This window comes from Alosa pseudoharengus, unplaced genomic scaffold (genome assembly GCF_046254945.1).
Source record: "Alosa pseudoharengus isolate Yale_2024_CS ecotype anadromous, Long Island Sound unplaced genomic scaffold, YU_APseudo_1.1 YU_APseudo_1.1_scf_24, whole genome shotgun sequence".
NCBI classification, from domain to species: Eukaryota; Metazoa; Chordata; class Actinopteri; order Clupeiformes; family Clupeidae; genus Alosa; species Alosa pseudoharengus.
Window position 1 is genome coordinate 21,091,028 of NW_027468689.1, and position 16,617 is coordinate 21,107,644.

Consider the following 16,617-nt stretch of genomic DNA (forward strand, 5'->3'; position numbering starts at 1 on the left):
CGAAAAGTGAGCACTACGAATGTAAGCACTCAGTGCACACTAGCAGTGGACTGACGGAAGTATGCCGTTTGAGACAGTCAAGGTCCTCTCTATAATAATTAGGTCCTGTTTAATTTCCTCATAGTCTGCTAGGGACCCTCACTGTGGAGTCTGAATGTGATGACACCACTGCTAAATGTCACTATGAGTCCAAAGTCAGTTTATTTGAACTAAAATGCATTCACTCACAGCAGAAGCCAGCTCACTAGGAAGAATGAGACATCTTTTCCCAGACCTGGACATTGTTGAAGCTTTTTTGCTATGCAGTCTGGATATTTGTATTTGTTTTATGCATTTATTTATGCATGTATTTGCTGGTCCTATTTCAATCCAGACACAAAATTCCTGGATGTGCTATTTGTGCACTCCCACGTGCATTAGAGCATACGTCATGTACACTGGAAAAAAATGGTTCTGACTGACTAAAGTACTGTTTTTTTTTCCAAGAAATGCAAATCCAATTCATGTCCTCTGTCAGCTGGATTTAAATAGAAATAACCTTAACCATATTTTCCAGATATCTCAATCTGTCTATTCTCACACTCTCACTCAACTCTGGCTGCGTCACACATAGACCTGTGTGACATTTAGAGGAAGATCTGAAGTGTGCTGGAATGTTAAAAATACATTTCCCCAACCTCCCCAAGACAGCAATTCTTTTGCCCATTTGATGGGGAAATTACCAAATATCAGTAAGAACAAAACATATTGCAATCATTCCTGTCCTTTTTAATTTAATCAAGTGTCCATTGACTTGCTTTGTATAGCGCATTTCATACACAGAGGTCATTCAATGTGCTTTACATAAACAAAAGCAAACAGTAATAAGTAGGCAAAGCAATCTGGCCTGCCTTTTCATGTTATTCATTTATTTATTTATTTATTTATTTATGGCACCACTTTTGAGTGAAGATAGAAATAGGCTACAAGCCAAGTCTTCACTGCCCAGACGGTGCCCGTATGACTATGCCGTATGACCCTGCAGAATGTCTAAGTTTTACATAGAGCCAAAATCTTGAAGCGCCATTCTTTAACTCTGTCAAACTCTTTTTGCACAGAAATGGTTGATCCTCAAGGGTACTTTGAAGAAACATAAATAGTTTCAAGAACTGTTTTGATGTTATATAAAAGGCTATGCCAAAGACATTTCCTTAAAATGATTTGAACTGTGTGTATAATGTATATATGTGTGTTCGCCTTAAATATTTTGGGGTTAAACTGCTTGCAGACAGTTCAGTAAGAATTATTGGATATATTAGGTCAGAGGCATTTACATGAACATTTTCCTCCACCAACAAGATAGGGTTACATCAGGTCAAGAAAGACCTCTGACACAATTGGCTTCCCCCATGTGACTTCCAGCAGAGCCCATCACAGTGGTGAACCTTAGAGTTCTACACATGTCTGATAAAATCAGTAGGCCTATTGATTTTTCTTACCATGCTTTTTCTCATATTTAATAATAAAAACATGCCATGAAGCCTGTATTTACAACTACACAGTATTTACTGAATCATAACTGTATTTTATATATGGCATGTAAAAGTTGCATTCACAATTTACTAATTAAAAAAAAAAGAAACCTTCAACTTCAGTCATTTAGCGTCCCATCATTTTCATAATACCCTAGGCTATGCAAATTAGAATCCACAGCTCTTCTAACCTAGCTCTTCTAAGGGAAGAGCTGTGAGCAGGTGTGGAATAAAAGCATAAGGCTGTTTTGGCAACTGTGGCAATTGAATTTCCCCTTGGGGATCAATAAAGTATCTATCTATCTATATATCTGTAAAACATCAAATAAAATAAATTGCCTATTTTTCGATTAACCTAGTCACCTCATGCGCCCCCCCCATAATCGATGTAAGTCTCATTAGACTCATTTATGCAAAATTTCAAGCGTTTACACTTATTTAAGAGGTAAAAATTCCCCAGAGATGTTGGAATGAAACCCAGTTTATGACGGACAGTTTGGAGACCGAATAAGGGATGACGCAGATCTTGAGGTGGGCCAAGACCGCATGGATAATACCTTAAGAGGTAGAACTAATTGGTTTCGACTCGCACACTGCGAACTTCATTAACCTGTCTACATGCACATTCATGAAACATTGTCCCTGCAATGCATGTAAATGGCAGATCAAGATGCAAGGATGCTCTAGTTATCCAAATGGCAAATAGCAGATGTTTCATGACTTGAATTTGTTTGGAAATAATGTACACAATTGTTCAACTTGTTTATTCACTCACGTCACTTCACGTGCACGTTGCTTGGTAACCCCTGGTCTGCTCTTCAGTGGCTGGGTCCGTCTAGCGCTCCCACAGCTAGTGTCAGCACGCGGCCACTGACGCCAGAATTACGTTAATGAATGGGGAATCGATCTGTTTACCATAATGGGGCGGGGACTTCCACTAACTTGCAACAGTTTCAATGGCCCAGATACGCGCATGGTGATGGCTAGGATTTGTGCGCAGCACGCTCAGATTTAGGCTACAAATGATCTGTTTTAGATTCGAGTGTTGGAACGCTGTGACTTGCCACCCATATGTTCAGGACTAAATTCGCCTCTCCAAGAAGTTTTTGCAGCTGCTGCAGATGCTTGTAGTGGTAAGTTCAGATGGATGATAAAAAAATGAATGCATATGAAATCGTGCTGCTGATAACTGTTGATGTATTGGGCCTAATCTAGGCTACTGTAATATCATTAAATGTGAATGACTGAAAGGTTCAGGACAATGCAACTGGTAAGTGAATAAAGCAAGCGAATAAAGGTGCTGTGTGCAGTCAAAGCGCATTGCCTTTAAATTGCCTGTCACGCTCAAACTCTTGCATTTTAAAGCGTTTCTGGTGCAGTATTATTTGTTAGAAACAATATCAAGATTCGCCCAAGCAATATTAACTGAATAAGACTGTACTGCTAATTGTAGGCTACAGTCAAAGAAGAATAATCATGGTGATCCTTTCGGACCGTTGCGATTCGGGGACTTCCTCGCGTCATGAGAGACCGCTTCAAGTCGGCTTCTACGAAATCATCAAGACTTTGGGAAAAGGGACCTTTGCCGTGGTAAAACTGGCAAGGCATAAAGTCACCAAAACTCAGGTGATGTTTTGCATGCTTTACGCAGCATGGTATTTCTGTCTGAGCTGTAGCCTAGCCTATTATAGGCTACAGTTTAACATCGCTCACTTGTTTGCATATAAGCCTATTTATTCGAATTTGCTTTTCCTTAGGTTGCCATAAAGATTATAGACAAAACCAGGTTAAACTCTTCGGATCTAGACAAGATCAACAGAGAGGTTCAAATTATGAAACTGCTGAACCATCCTCATATCATCAAACTCTACCAGGTGTGTGTGTGTGTTTGACAGAGTGGTCATTTTTGGTACTACTTTAAATTACTTATATATAGTACTTTATGAGTTCTCTTGCTATTGTGTAAAGGTATCCTGTTTGCACAACAGTATCAGGGATGTAGTAGAGGCTAAACACAGTTTATCCACCTCTGAAATTTCAGAAATGGAGTTTATCCACCTCTCAAAAGAGTTTATTCACAACTGTTAACATTAAAAAAAATCACACTGTATTATCCACATTCACAATATGTACACTCATCAACACTCTAGGAACCATTTAATACCACTGGTATTGTTATAAACATTGGACAATAACCTCCACCATCATCAAACATGTTCTGTATGCCTTTTAAAAAAATCCAATACCACATGGTGCGGTCCACCTCACCGAGATCACAGAATTCAAAGTTTACCCACCTCTTATTTTACCACTACATCCCTGAACAGTATAGACTACTACAATTGTGGCAAAGTGGGCATACAGAGAGGTGATATCAATAATTATTCATGCTGAAGCTTAGTTAAGTAGGTCTACAGTTCAGTTGATCTAGTTCTGGACATAGAGTTTGTTTCCCGTGCTTGTTCCTTTCCCTTTTGAGCTATTCATTCAGCTCTCTCTGGAGAATTGCACAGTGGAAAATTGTGACCTTTGTACGCAAAAGGTCAAAAGCAGATTGTTTTCCCAATAGCTGTTTCAATTTACCACAGAATCTTGCTGTCCCAAAGCTGCTGTATAACAACATAGCTGAACTTTGCCCTACATAAAACAACGCATGTGAGGAGCTGTAGCAAGCTACCATTTACTTATATAAGTATTTGAATTACATACATGGTTATAACTGTTTATAAAGTTTATGGACTTGAATTTTAACTGCTGTACTACCAAGACAATTGTATTGTAAGAATGAGTTTTGCTATTGATGTGGTTCCCTTTTTATGATCTGAAGGTCATGGAAACTAAAGATATGTTGTACATGGTGACAGAGTATGCACAAAATGGTGAAATGTTTGGTAAGTTGAAAGTGTGTTTATGTCTCCTATTAGGGCTCATGTTGGCATCTTTTTTGTACTATATAACTAAACTTTAGGCCAAAATTGGACTGGATGCATTTTTATTTTCAGTCTTTGTGTATGTTGAGAGCCACAGTGTATGAGGAAACAACAGTGCATGTGAAAAAATGTTGATACGTGCGCCTTTGTGTGTTGGTACGTGCGCCTTTGCGCAGTGCATGTTTTTCCAGCCTCCAGAAACTTGAGTGTCAGTCAGTGAATATTTCCATAGCCTACACCAAATCTTTTTGTGTGCACAAACAAATTACTGATATGCACTACAGTTAAAAGCTTTCTTGCTGATTGCATTGGCGACATTATCTCATGATAAACAAAGTAATGTTGGCACAAATGACAATGGCATGGAACTGTTGTGTAAATGCGTCAAATTTGGACCTGTTCTGGCTTTGGCAAACATTCCTTGCCTCAGATGGTGCAGTCATGCTTTCTTGCTTGCACACATTTATTAACAGTACTATGCAAGCACAATAATCCTTTCAAGACTTTCAAGATTTGGCATATTCAGACTTCTCCTTCTTAAAGATGTATGCCTAGATAGCTTTATTTTTAAAAAGCAAAGGAGTAAGCACTCAGGAAAACATAGACCTTGAACTCTCAGAAGCCCGATTCATGTAAAGACAAATCTCCTTGCTTGAGTACTCTTAAGTATTTTCATTAGGGGGGAAAACTGTGTTGAGTATTGAAGTATTGAGTTAGCTGTCATGCTAGTGGCGAGAATGGTTAGGCGGTGTTTGACTCCCCTCTCTGTCATCTTCAAAGACTATTTGTCATCTGTTGGTCGCCTTACGGAGGGGGAGGCTCGTAGAAAGTTCTGGCAGATTGTGAACGCTGTTGACTACTGCCACCAACACCACATCATCCACCGTGACCTGAAGGCTGAGAATCTCCTGCTGGATGCCAATATGAACATCAAATTGGCAGGTGGGGTGTATTGCAAGAGGGGTGCTACATTATCTCTGTTCCTTGAGGCACGCTATTGTCTTTTTTCACTCTGTGTGTGTGTGTGTGTGTGTGTGTTGGGGATTAGAATGAGAAACAATTTAAGTTAAAAGAAAAAGTAATTTACAATATAATATTACAGAAAAGTTGACTTGAGAAGAGCTCTAATCTGCTAATTAAGTCAAAATACTGGCAATGGCAAACGCTTTCCTGAGCGTTTAATCTTTCAGTCTGGGCAGGGCAATGCTAAATGCCTTTCCTAAATATTTTAATTTATTGAGATGTACCTGTATATGTGTGTCCATGGTTATATCCCCCAAAACATTTCTTAGGAGTTCCCCCTAGAAACGTTTCGTTCTGGTGTGGGTATTCACCTGAGCACCAGAGGTGTGTTAAAATTTGGCAAACAGTGGCGAACGTTCGTGGTGAACATGTTTTCTTTGAATAGTGAAATTTGAACGATTTGGTGTTAACATTCCATTGTAACGGTAATTGCATTGTAGCCTTCGTCAAACTCATGTCCAGTTCCACTGTATGTTCGCGAAGAACTACCTCCTCAGACTGTTTGCGATTGTTCGCAAACGTTCGCCGAAAACTCAAGGCTAATGGAAAACTGTTTGCAAACGTTTGCCTATGTTTGCGAATTTGAACGCACCTCAGGGTTAGTGACCAGACAGTGATGAAATCCTGAACATAAGGGACCAGATACTTACTGACCTTTGACCTCAATAATGTGGGAGGTTGAAGAGGGCAGCCAGGGCATGTAGTCTAATAAGGAACACAACTTTAATCCCGAGATTCCTGGATGTGGGATGGAAGAATTTGTTGAGCACCTGCAAAATGTAATTGGGTGCTTAAGAAAGATTTGTGTTTGAGATTTGACACTGTGTCCTATGTATGCCATTTGATAGGTTCAACTCTAAATACTACAAATGGATTTTGACAAATTTTCTTATTTCACTTTCAGACTTTGGCTTTGGCAACTTTTACAAGCCAGGAGAAACACTGTCCACATGGTGTGGTAGCCCCCCATATGCAGCACCAGAGGTTTTTGAGGGGAAAGCCTATGAGGGCCCAAAACTGGACATTTGGGTATGAGCCATATGCCATGAGCTTTAGATGCATATTATATTTGTAATGTATCACCGAAGACAAGAAATAGTTTTCTGATTGGCTGGGGTATTGAGTGGGGTATTAATTCTGTATATCAGGACACCTATGAAGTAGATTTGGTAAAAGAAAGTTTAATTGCCGTTCCATATCAATACTCTTTTGAATGGTATCTTTAACAACCGTAGTAACCGATGGTTTAACTAGGAAGCAAGCTTTGCAAACAAAGGAATTAACTAACCAAGCTAATTAGTGGAAACTCCACTCTGCTTTGCATCGTCTCATTAATTTACGGGGGAACCGTGGCCTACTGGTTAGCGCTTCGGACTTGTAACCGGAGGGTTGCCAGTTCGAACCCCGACCAGTAGGCACAGCTGAAGTGCCCTTGAGCAAGGCACCTAACCCCTCACTGCTCCCCGAGCGCCGCTGTTGTTGCAGGCATCTCACTGCGTCGGGATTAGTGTGTGCTTCACCTCACTGTGTATTCACTGTGTGCTGAGTGTGTTTCTCTAATTCATGGATTGGGATAAATGCAGAGACCAAATTTCCCTCACGGGATCAAAAGAGTATATATACTTATACTTTAATTCATTCATTCTTCATTAATTAGTTATATCAGGACACCTCAGTAGCTGTTATCCCTTACAAAAAAGTATAGGAGAAACCATATTCTTGACAATGATAATTGGATGTATTCAACCAACTTTAGTTATATTTGTACTTAGAGGAGTAAGACGTAGAAATGTCATTCATTGTTTTCTTTCTCTTCCCAGAGTCTTGGAGTAGTTTTATATGTGCTGGTCTGTGGAACTTTGCCTTTCGATGGAGACAACCTCTATCTCCTCAGACAAAGGGTCACTAAGGGACGTTTCAGAGTACCTTTCTTTATGTCACAAGGTAGGACTTGGCACACACACACACACACACACACACACACACACAGCCTTCTAGAAAAAGACACACACACACACATACATACACCTACACAAGCACACAGTGATACACACAGTGATCACTCACTACATGCTCACTAGTAACCCACCCTCATTTCAGTTTACCACAGGATTTTAACATAATTACCACACCCATACCACATTATGATATCAGTAACGGTTCTCCCACAGAATGTGAGAACTTAATCCGGAGGATGTTGGCCGTCAACCCAGCAAAGCGCATCAGCATGGCGCAGATCAAGCAGCATCGCTGGATGGTGGCCGATCCAGCTGCGGCATCCGCCTGCCAAACTGTCCCCTGTTCCCTTCCCTTGGACAGTGCTCCCGGCCTGAGTGGCTACAGCGAGAACATATTGGGCATCATGCAGACACTCGGCATCGACAGACAGCGCACTATAGAGGTAATGGATGGACCAGGTGAAGAATGACCAAATGAGTCTAAATATTCCTACAATTTTCCACTGAGCTGAACATCTTAGCTCAGCGCATGGAAAATAAATAAATGAAAAAGGCAATTCATCAGACAACCTAGCTTGCCATGCTAAATAAACTTAGACTTTGATTTATGCTTAGGAAGATGAAACCATGAAAATACAAGTGGCAGCTGGTTGAATTCTCTAAACGCGTAGGAATTGCTTCTGTAAGGGCTTCAGTGCTTCCTTTTGAACCTCCTTTAGCATAGCGTACTCTGGACCATCCTTTACAAAAGGAAAGGAAATAGTGACGCTCCAATTGTTTGCAGCAGAAACAACTGATCAACGTGATACACTGCAGTTGTCCTTTGCTCTTCTTGACCTCTTGGCATTCTCCATAGAGGTCAAGGAAAAGTGGTTGGAAATTGGTAAGGGCCATTGGGAAGGTTTTTTGACAATCTGAATTCAGCCATGAACTTCTTGTACTGACGAGTACACTTCTTCTTTTCTTCCAGTCTCTTCAGAGCGGCAGCTACAATCACTTTTCTGCAATCTACTGCCTCCTACTGGAGCGGGTGAGGCAGCACCTCTCCCAGCAGGTGAAGAGTGGACCCCAGGCTTCCCCTGGCCCCTCACTGGCAGACTCATTCCCCCGAGGAGAGGTCACCCTGAGCGGACGCCTTCTTCAATCACAGCCCCCTTCCCCAGACCACCAGCTGAAGACAAGAATCAGTCACAAGGAAGAACAGCCAGGGGCACTTCAGTCAGATGGACGTGAGGAGAAGGAAGAGCAGATACAGGCTGTGTCAACTCTGGATTCAACCACAAATGGTGATCAGGAGACATCTGACAAACTATCCGTTTGGAGCAAGCTACCACGTGAGTCTTAAGTGTGTAAATATTAGCAAGCTTTTTAATTATTCAGAAATGAAGTATTTTTTATTTGCTCAATTATTCATTTCTAATCGGATAGAAAGTGGAGATTTACGATTGTTGTGTGTAATTCAATTTGCTAAGTTATATGGTGGCTGGCCAACATTATTTACAAAAAGTATTGTCCACAAAAATGCTAATGTTATTTAAAATTGTAGTGAAGTGCTATTCATGTTATGTTAGAGTAAATTCATGCACAATCTATCTGACAATTAGATGAAAAGCAAGGAGAAAGTGGGTCAGGTCTCCAAAGATCATTTTGAGTAATCTCCCCACAGCAGTATATCCGTTTAGTGACACAATCACAAAAGAATAGACACAATCTTCAAGCAACAACTACACAGATATCTAGCAGACTGCTTAGGAATTGAATCAGGAACTATGCACAACCTTGTTTCGCAAATGGGATTCCCTCATTGATGCACACCTTGAAGTAATTGACCCACATTTGGAGCAGATTGACCTGTTGCATTCAAGCCCGCCCTCTCTCTTTCTCTGTCCCTCTTGCTCCATTTCCCCATCTAACCTGAAGATCACAGGCTGTGTTTTAAAGTGAGTAAGGTTGTTGAGGTCATGCTGATCTCTAAGCGATAGCATTAGATAAAACAATTGACCAAAGTAACATACATATGGATCGTGCTGGCAGATTTTACAGTACTTTAACAATCTAACCCAGCCAATTCTTCTTGTTGCTTTGATTGAGTTACGTTATGTCGATGTAAGTAGGCTACATGTATGTATTAAGTAAACATATTATTAATATAGCGCAAAAGGCCACTCAGAGCACATTACATACAGGAAGATATAGACAAAGACAACATACACAATCAGTCAAGTCAAGTCCAGCAAATACTACAAGTGTAATGTTAAGTTAAGCTGTAACAGACTTGGCAATACACGTTGACTAAGTCAAAGAAACAAGCTTGCAAGTTCCTTTGTGTACTGTGACTCTAACCCCCCCCCCCCTTCTCGGCTCGCTCGGTTCTCAGGTATAGTGGTGCATCTGGTGAGCGATGACCCTCCGGACGGAGACAGTGCCCATGAGACGCTGGCGTCCTCCACTGGCTCTTTGGTTGGCATCCCCCTCTCCCCCTCCACAGGAGCTGTGTGCAGACTCACTGTGACCGAGGCCCTCATGCCCCATAGCCCTCAGCAGCCGACACTGAGCCAGTGGTCCAGAAAAGGTGGGATGCGTGAGCAGGACAGACTTACTGTGCCCAGCTTCAACGAGGGCAGACGGGCTTCGGACACATCACTGTCGCCAGGTGCTGTGACCCAGAGGAGTGAGTACACTCTCGACTCTACACTCTACTCTCCTCATTTGTATACATTGATGAATTAACTGTTACACAGCCCTTAGGGCACATGGTGAAAAGTCCCCCACTGCACATGTCATCTATAACATCGATGTGCCTGATACCTCTGAATGACTCAAGGTTGATACTTGCATGAAGCTCTTGACAAAAGTCATCAATAACATGCTCTAATCAATCCTGTCCAGTGATTTATATGTGAGTGTCTGCTAGTAGAAAATCAAAAATACTTTTAGGCAACATATGAACACTGTTTAAACAGACAAAGCACACTGGATGAAGTTTAGACCATCAGTATACATTTCCCCAGTTATGTACACAACTAAAATGTTTGAAAATAGAACATGGGGGCAGCAAGATACAACTGACCAGTCGTCTGAGTTGAATTAACACAACTCCCGAAGCAGTATATAATCAGTATGATTACCTTTTTCAATGTGTAGCCTACATGATGCAAAAACTGCTCAGGGATAGGGAGACAGTGATTTCACACAAGTCATTCATGTTTTTTTGGTCAGATTCTCATCATAGTCTGTCTGGTCCTACCCAACCTCCTGTGTAGGTCTCAAAGCTTCCCGGCAGCCACAGAGGAGCCACATTCGTGCCAAGGGATATCTGGGATTGACGCGTTGCCGAGACGTGCCTCGTTCCTCTGCGGCATGGTTCGCGGTCAGGCACTCTGGTCCGACTCCTCCTCCTACCCGCTCATGGGAGTTTCCTCGTCACCAGGAGGACACACTGGAATTGCACAGGTGAGCAGTAACCTCATCCCTGCTACAGTAGGGGGCGGTGGTAGCGTAGTGGCTAAGAAGCTGGGCTAGCATGCAGTAGCTCGAAAAGTTGTGGGTTCAATTCCCAGCACCATTGTGCCCTTGACCAAAGGCACTTAACCCCAAGTTGCTCCTGGGACAATGGCCCCTGTAATGTAATTGACTTGTGTAAGCCGCTTTGGATAAAAGCATCTGCTAAATGAAATGTAAATGTAAATGATTCCAGTGTTAGCTACAGCAGACGTGTTATAAGGCATTATGTGTATTACAGCTGGCATTAATTGTCAAGAGTTTGTTTATTGTTTCTTGTCATAGAAGTCTCCAGATGGCCCAGCCACAGTTTCAACAGACGCCTCCCCTTCATTCTTCATCTTCCCAAAACTCCCAAAACCGCCCACTCCATGGACCTCTGTCCTCTCCGGCTTTCTCTGCCCAAGGCCTTTTCTCCCCACCCCCGTATATTCAACCGTCCTCCTGTCACAATCAAACACCACTCCGTTGTACAGACCCTCACTTGCAGCTCCCTTCAAGCAGAGACTCTTGTTTCTCCTTCTGCTCCTCACCTTCATCTGCATCCTCCTCCTCCTCCTCGACCAACGTCGTCTCGACTGCAGCTCTGCTGGAGACGAAGCTGCAGATCAGTCCACTGTCCCAGGCACAACACCGTCCCCCGGGCCCAGCATTGCTCTCATCAGGGCTCGACACACCCTCAACAGTGAGGCTAAAGCCAGGCGACAGCTGCCAGGCCATGGCAATCAATGGGTTAATCAATGGGTAACAAGAGCACTCCGTTATTTATACATCTGCCATCATTTCTATCATATCTCATATCTTAAATATTCGCTTTAGACAAAAGTGTCTGCTAAGAATGATAAACATAAACATTAAATATTCACTCTTCTTCACAAGGTTATGCAAGACACTTCTATTTCAATATTTCAATATTCTAGAAATATTCTATTTCTAACCCTAACCCTAACCCTTTCCAATAAAAATGTTATTAGATCAAATGTTTATAGCAATGTTTTTCATTTTTATGTCTCCTTGTAACCTTCATACTTTTCAAGGTTACAGTAAGCAATACTTTATGGACTAAAGTAGATATACTGTCTGTGCAAATATTAAACACTACTTTTGGATCAAAACAGTAATACTGTGAAAACAGATATCTATATGGTGAATACTTTTTATAGACGCTTTAAGCTTGCACTAAACAAAGCCTCAGTACAGTATTGAGCATAAAGTCTCCCACGCTCTTCCCAAAGACATGAATATTTTTTTGACTCTGTAATGTCAAAATTCCTGCATTAAAAAAGGTTGTCTATTTAGCTACCCTCTTTAATTCATGAACACTAGTGGTGATCTGAGCTCAAGAACATTATGCATCAAGTCCCACAAGCTACGAACATGTTTGTTGTGAAAAACTCAAAAATGTAATATTATTTTTCTTCCATATCACTAACATAAAAGCATACATTTGTTTACATGTAACTAATTATGGGAATAAAAACAACTGGGATATAATGAGGTATGGTCCTGTAAGAACTATCCTCTTTAAATATATATAAAGACAATGTATGTATGTATGTAAAGATTTTATTCTATACTTTCATTTTTCCCCTTTGTAATTGTACTGAAAAGTGCTTATATTTTTGTAAGTAGGCAAATGTAGGCCAGTAAAGCGTTTTGACCACTTTTTTCGGTAACGAGTAATCTAACATGCTACTATTTACAAACCAGTAATCAGATTAAAGTTACTTATCTAAATCACTGGGCGTTACTATTTTTGTCATTTTCCTTAGTAAAAAGATATATTCTTTGCTTTCTTCTTGTCATGTAGTAGTACGGTGTCTTGTGTAATTCCGCTGGATTTTCTTGTAAAAATTGTTTTTTTTGCATATTTTGCTAGTATTGAGTCTAAGGAAGAAGATTTTTTTTGTCTTCAAATTTTCACGATCCATTTTCACACTTAGATGAATCATCATTTATATAATGCATAATTAAGACTGGGACTACTATCACTTGGGGGTCAAATGTGAGAAAACACTGGTAAAGAGGGTATTCTGCCTAATTTTTGGGTGCTGATTCTGAATATCATATTTACTTAGCTGATTTTTTAGTTTTAAACCTGCTAATTAGCATTTGCGGCCTAAAACTGGCCTCCATAGGCAACATAGAACGGGTGAATAGGGTAAAAAATTTAACTCCTTTATATTCTTATGAAACTTTACTAGTTGATTATTTATGTAAAGGCAATATTTTTTTGCATTACAAGTTTTCTGAAAATATATGTTTATTATTATAATTTAACAATAACTCATTAATTATGCACTAATTTGCATACATTTAAATTGCAGACATCTGAATATTGGATAGTTAACATTGAATGTAGTCACGTTCAGGTTTGCCTTCAGAACTTTTTCTGGATTCAGAGCCTTAAAATAATGGCTTGTTCAAGCGCCAGTCCTAGGTTATGCCGATTTCAGTCGTCCCTTTATCTTAGGAACATGTCAAATTATAGTGCCATGAAACTCAAACTCCTTGCAGTCAAGTGGGCAATCACGGAAAAAAACGTCAGGTATCTCCTGGGCAACACGTTCACCGTGTACAATGACAACAATCCCTTCCAATACCTGCAGTCAGCGAAACTGGGCGCTCTGAAACATTGCTGGGTTTCTCAGCTTGCCCTCTTTATTACAACATCAAATATCGTCCCCGGACAGCTAATCGCAATGCCGATACCCTTTCTAGGCTTCCCACAAGCCCCACTAACACTTTGCCATCTGTGTAACACGGTCTGGACGTCCCCATGTCGCTTGCCATAGCCAACATGCAAGCCTCGAGTGCACCTATGGTTGGTGGTATGGATGACAGAATCTTGTATGGTGGACACCATCCCTGGTCGAACTAAAAGAGGCCTGAAAGTCCTGCAAGGGACTGATCCCTGTATTTCCAGATACCTGTGGTTTTGGTGACAGGGACGACCACATACCCGTTAAGACAAGTGGAGTGAACCAAGGGAAGTCCGCAGTTGATAAAGCAGTGATCCCAGATGCAGGAAGTGGATGGGACCTTGTACCGAGCGATCCAGGCTCCTCCTTCCAGGGATCCAGTGCTGCAGCTTTTACTGCTAAAGGTGTTTGGAGTCGAAGTGCTCACTAGCCTACACAACAACCACGGCCATCTGGGGGTGGACAGGACCACAGATTTGATATGACAGAGGTGCTACTGGCCCCAGATGTGGCATGAGGTGCAAAAGTGGCGTTCTGAGTGAGCACTGTGTGGTTGCTAAAGCAAGACAACCCAAGCCAGAACCTTCTTGGGAAATATGTTAGCCACTAAGCCTTTGTAGATAATCTCCATTGACTTTACTCTTTTGGATTGGGCTAGCACAGGACAAGAGAATGTTCTGGTAGTCACAAATGTTTTCTCAAAGTTTACCCAGGCCTTTCCCACCCCTGATCAGAGAGCTTCCATCGTAGCTAAGATTCTAACAGAGATGGTTCTATGTGTATGGCGTGCCAAGGAGAGTCCACTCTGATCGATCAGGGGCGCAGCTTTGAGGGGGAGCTGTTAAAGCACCTGTGTGACACCTACTGTACATCATAACAAAGACTAGAACCACCACTTATCATCCAGAGGGGAATGGTCAATGTGAACATTTCAACATGACACCGACTGATTGGTTGGTGCAACATCAAGAGTACCAGACTTCTGTCTATGCTAGTGCTAGGAGACACTTAGAAGAGGCTGCGGCATATCGTAGGCAAGGTGGTCCTAACACTGTAGTTCTTTTCAAAGTGGTTGTATGCACATCCCACCTCACTGAGGCCAGGTGCAGGACAAAAAAGCTTATCAAGGAAAGAAGAGTAGTTGTCCGCACACTGCAATCATAACACATAACGCAACGTTTCGACCCACTATGTTTTTAACTCAATAAATTTAGTTCTTCTGGGAGATTGCAGTGTGCGGTCCTGACACTGTACCCATATTACCACCTGGCACTAGTCTTTTTCTAGTGGGCAGTGGGCAGTGGTTGTGTAGTGGTTAAGGAGCTGGGCTAGGGTGCAGTAGCCTGAAAGTTGTCAGTTCAATTCCCGGCTTTCACTGTTATGCCCTTGAGCAAGGCACTTAACCCCAAGTTGCTCCGGGGACAATGTGATCCCTTGTAATATAGCTGACATACATAATACTGCCGGACAGCATTCAAACCCCTTCCACCTCCCACAGTCTGTTTCACATGAGATCTCTGCCAGTGTAGCAGAAGTAAATATTCTCCCCGTCCCCTTCAGGACTTGGCAGTAGATAGGTATGCTACCAGCACGGTGAACTTTAAAGCCAGGTGTGTATGTGGAAAGGCTGACCTGCAGCGCTGGCGCACACGCCCACCCGTGGGTGGTGATCATATATGTAGCTTCCTCTCTGGGAGAACAATGCCGGTCATTTTAAATTTTTGGCGCATGGGTGTTTGTGGTTGTTGTTGTTGGAAGAACATGGCTTTATTCTTAATTCTAAGACTTCATTGCTTCTCTCGCACGCCCGGCCTGTTGGCTGTGGATAACCCGTTGATTTTAAAGAGAGCAAATGCACATGGTTTAGTGTCTGAGCAATGTTTTCCCTTGAGTTATTTGTTTTTGTATTAGTTCAGGCTGTGAAAGGGCCATCCGTGGTTTGTCTGTTTGTCTGTACCTTATATTCTTTTGTTTGTTAATTTTGCCTACTGTTACTCAACTACCCATGCCTATGACACCTATGGTGTACTGTGTTGCCTGTACTATTATAGATTATTTACAAGACAAATTTATCTTAAGGTAGACAATAGGTCAGGTCAAGGAAAGCATCAAGAAAAGCAAAGATTAAAAAATTGTTTTTGACATAGGCAACAAGAGTAGAGGTGTTTTTACACTTTTCAGACACTCAAAGTTTGAAAACTATGGATATTGTTTTAGAACCAACAACCTTTCTACATTATCTGGGGGTTTTGGTTGCAAAAAGTGGAATTAATTGTTAAAAAATTAGAAGAAAATGTGAAAATCACTTTTCGGACTAGATATAATCGCTTATTTTAAAACATACAGATAAAAACACTAAAGATGGATCGTGAAAATTTGAAGACAAAAAAAATCTTGTTCCTTAGACTCTATATTAGCAAAATATGCAAAAAAATCAATTTTTACATGAAAATCCAGCGGGACCCTATTTTCCAAACACAGCGTACTGTACTATAGGCTATGCTCACGTTTTCAGCTTGAGGTCAAATCACGTGTAAAACCACGCAGCGACACAAACATAAACAACAATGGAGGGAGGAGAGACATTTTATCTAGGCCTATACTGTCATTATTTTGAGTTTGTGTCAGCTAAACATGACAACATTAAGGTACATTGTAAATTCTGTGCTTGCGACAAAGTGCTGTCTAGCTAGACATCCCAAGTCTTCCGAAGTTTTGGGAGTCTCCCACATAGCAAAATTACATAAAATCTCCCGGAACCTACTGTTACGCCCCCCTGTGTCCCCATCAGGTTCTGTGTAGTCAGTGCACGGGCAGTGCAGACCTGGCGGTGTCAATTAGTTATTGTGCACACCTGTAGGAAGGTGTGGCTGGGTATTTAAGGGGTTCTATACACTCTCTGTTTGGGCACTATCTTTCCTTTCGGGCACTGGGTGTCATTAGGCATATTCGCTCTCACATCAACTTTTAACGCTTTACATCTACCTCCCTC

The 16,617-nt window shown here is 41.5% G+C and overlaps 1 protein-coding gene across 1 annotated transcript; it reads left to right on the forward strand.

Moving 5' to 3' along the window:
- The first annotated feature begins 2,504 nt into the window (after positions 1-2,504).
- On the forward strand, positions 2,505-12,558 carry LOC143142001 (serine/threonine-protein kinase SIK1-like). The gene is made up of 12 exons (XM_076302689.1): positions 2,505-2,644; positions 2,965-3,137; positions 3,269-3,385; positions 4,339-4,402; positions 5,222-5,383; positions 6,369-6,493; positions 7,285-7,408; positions 7,636-7,865; positions 8,393-8,756; positions 9,800-10,093; positions 10,686-10,875; positions 11,209-12,558. Exons 2-12 carry the CDS (start codon positions 2,988-2,990, stop codon positions 11,669-11,671), a joined length of 2,283 nt encoding a protein of 760 aa, XP_076158804.1. The 5' UTR covers positions 2,505-2,644; positions 2,965-2,987; the 3' UTR covers positions 11,672-12,558.
- The last annotated feature ends 4,059 nt before the right edge of the window (positions 12,559-16,617 follow it).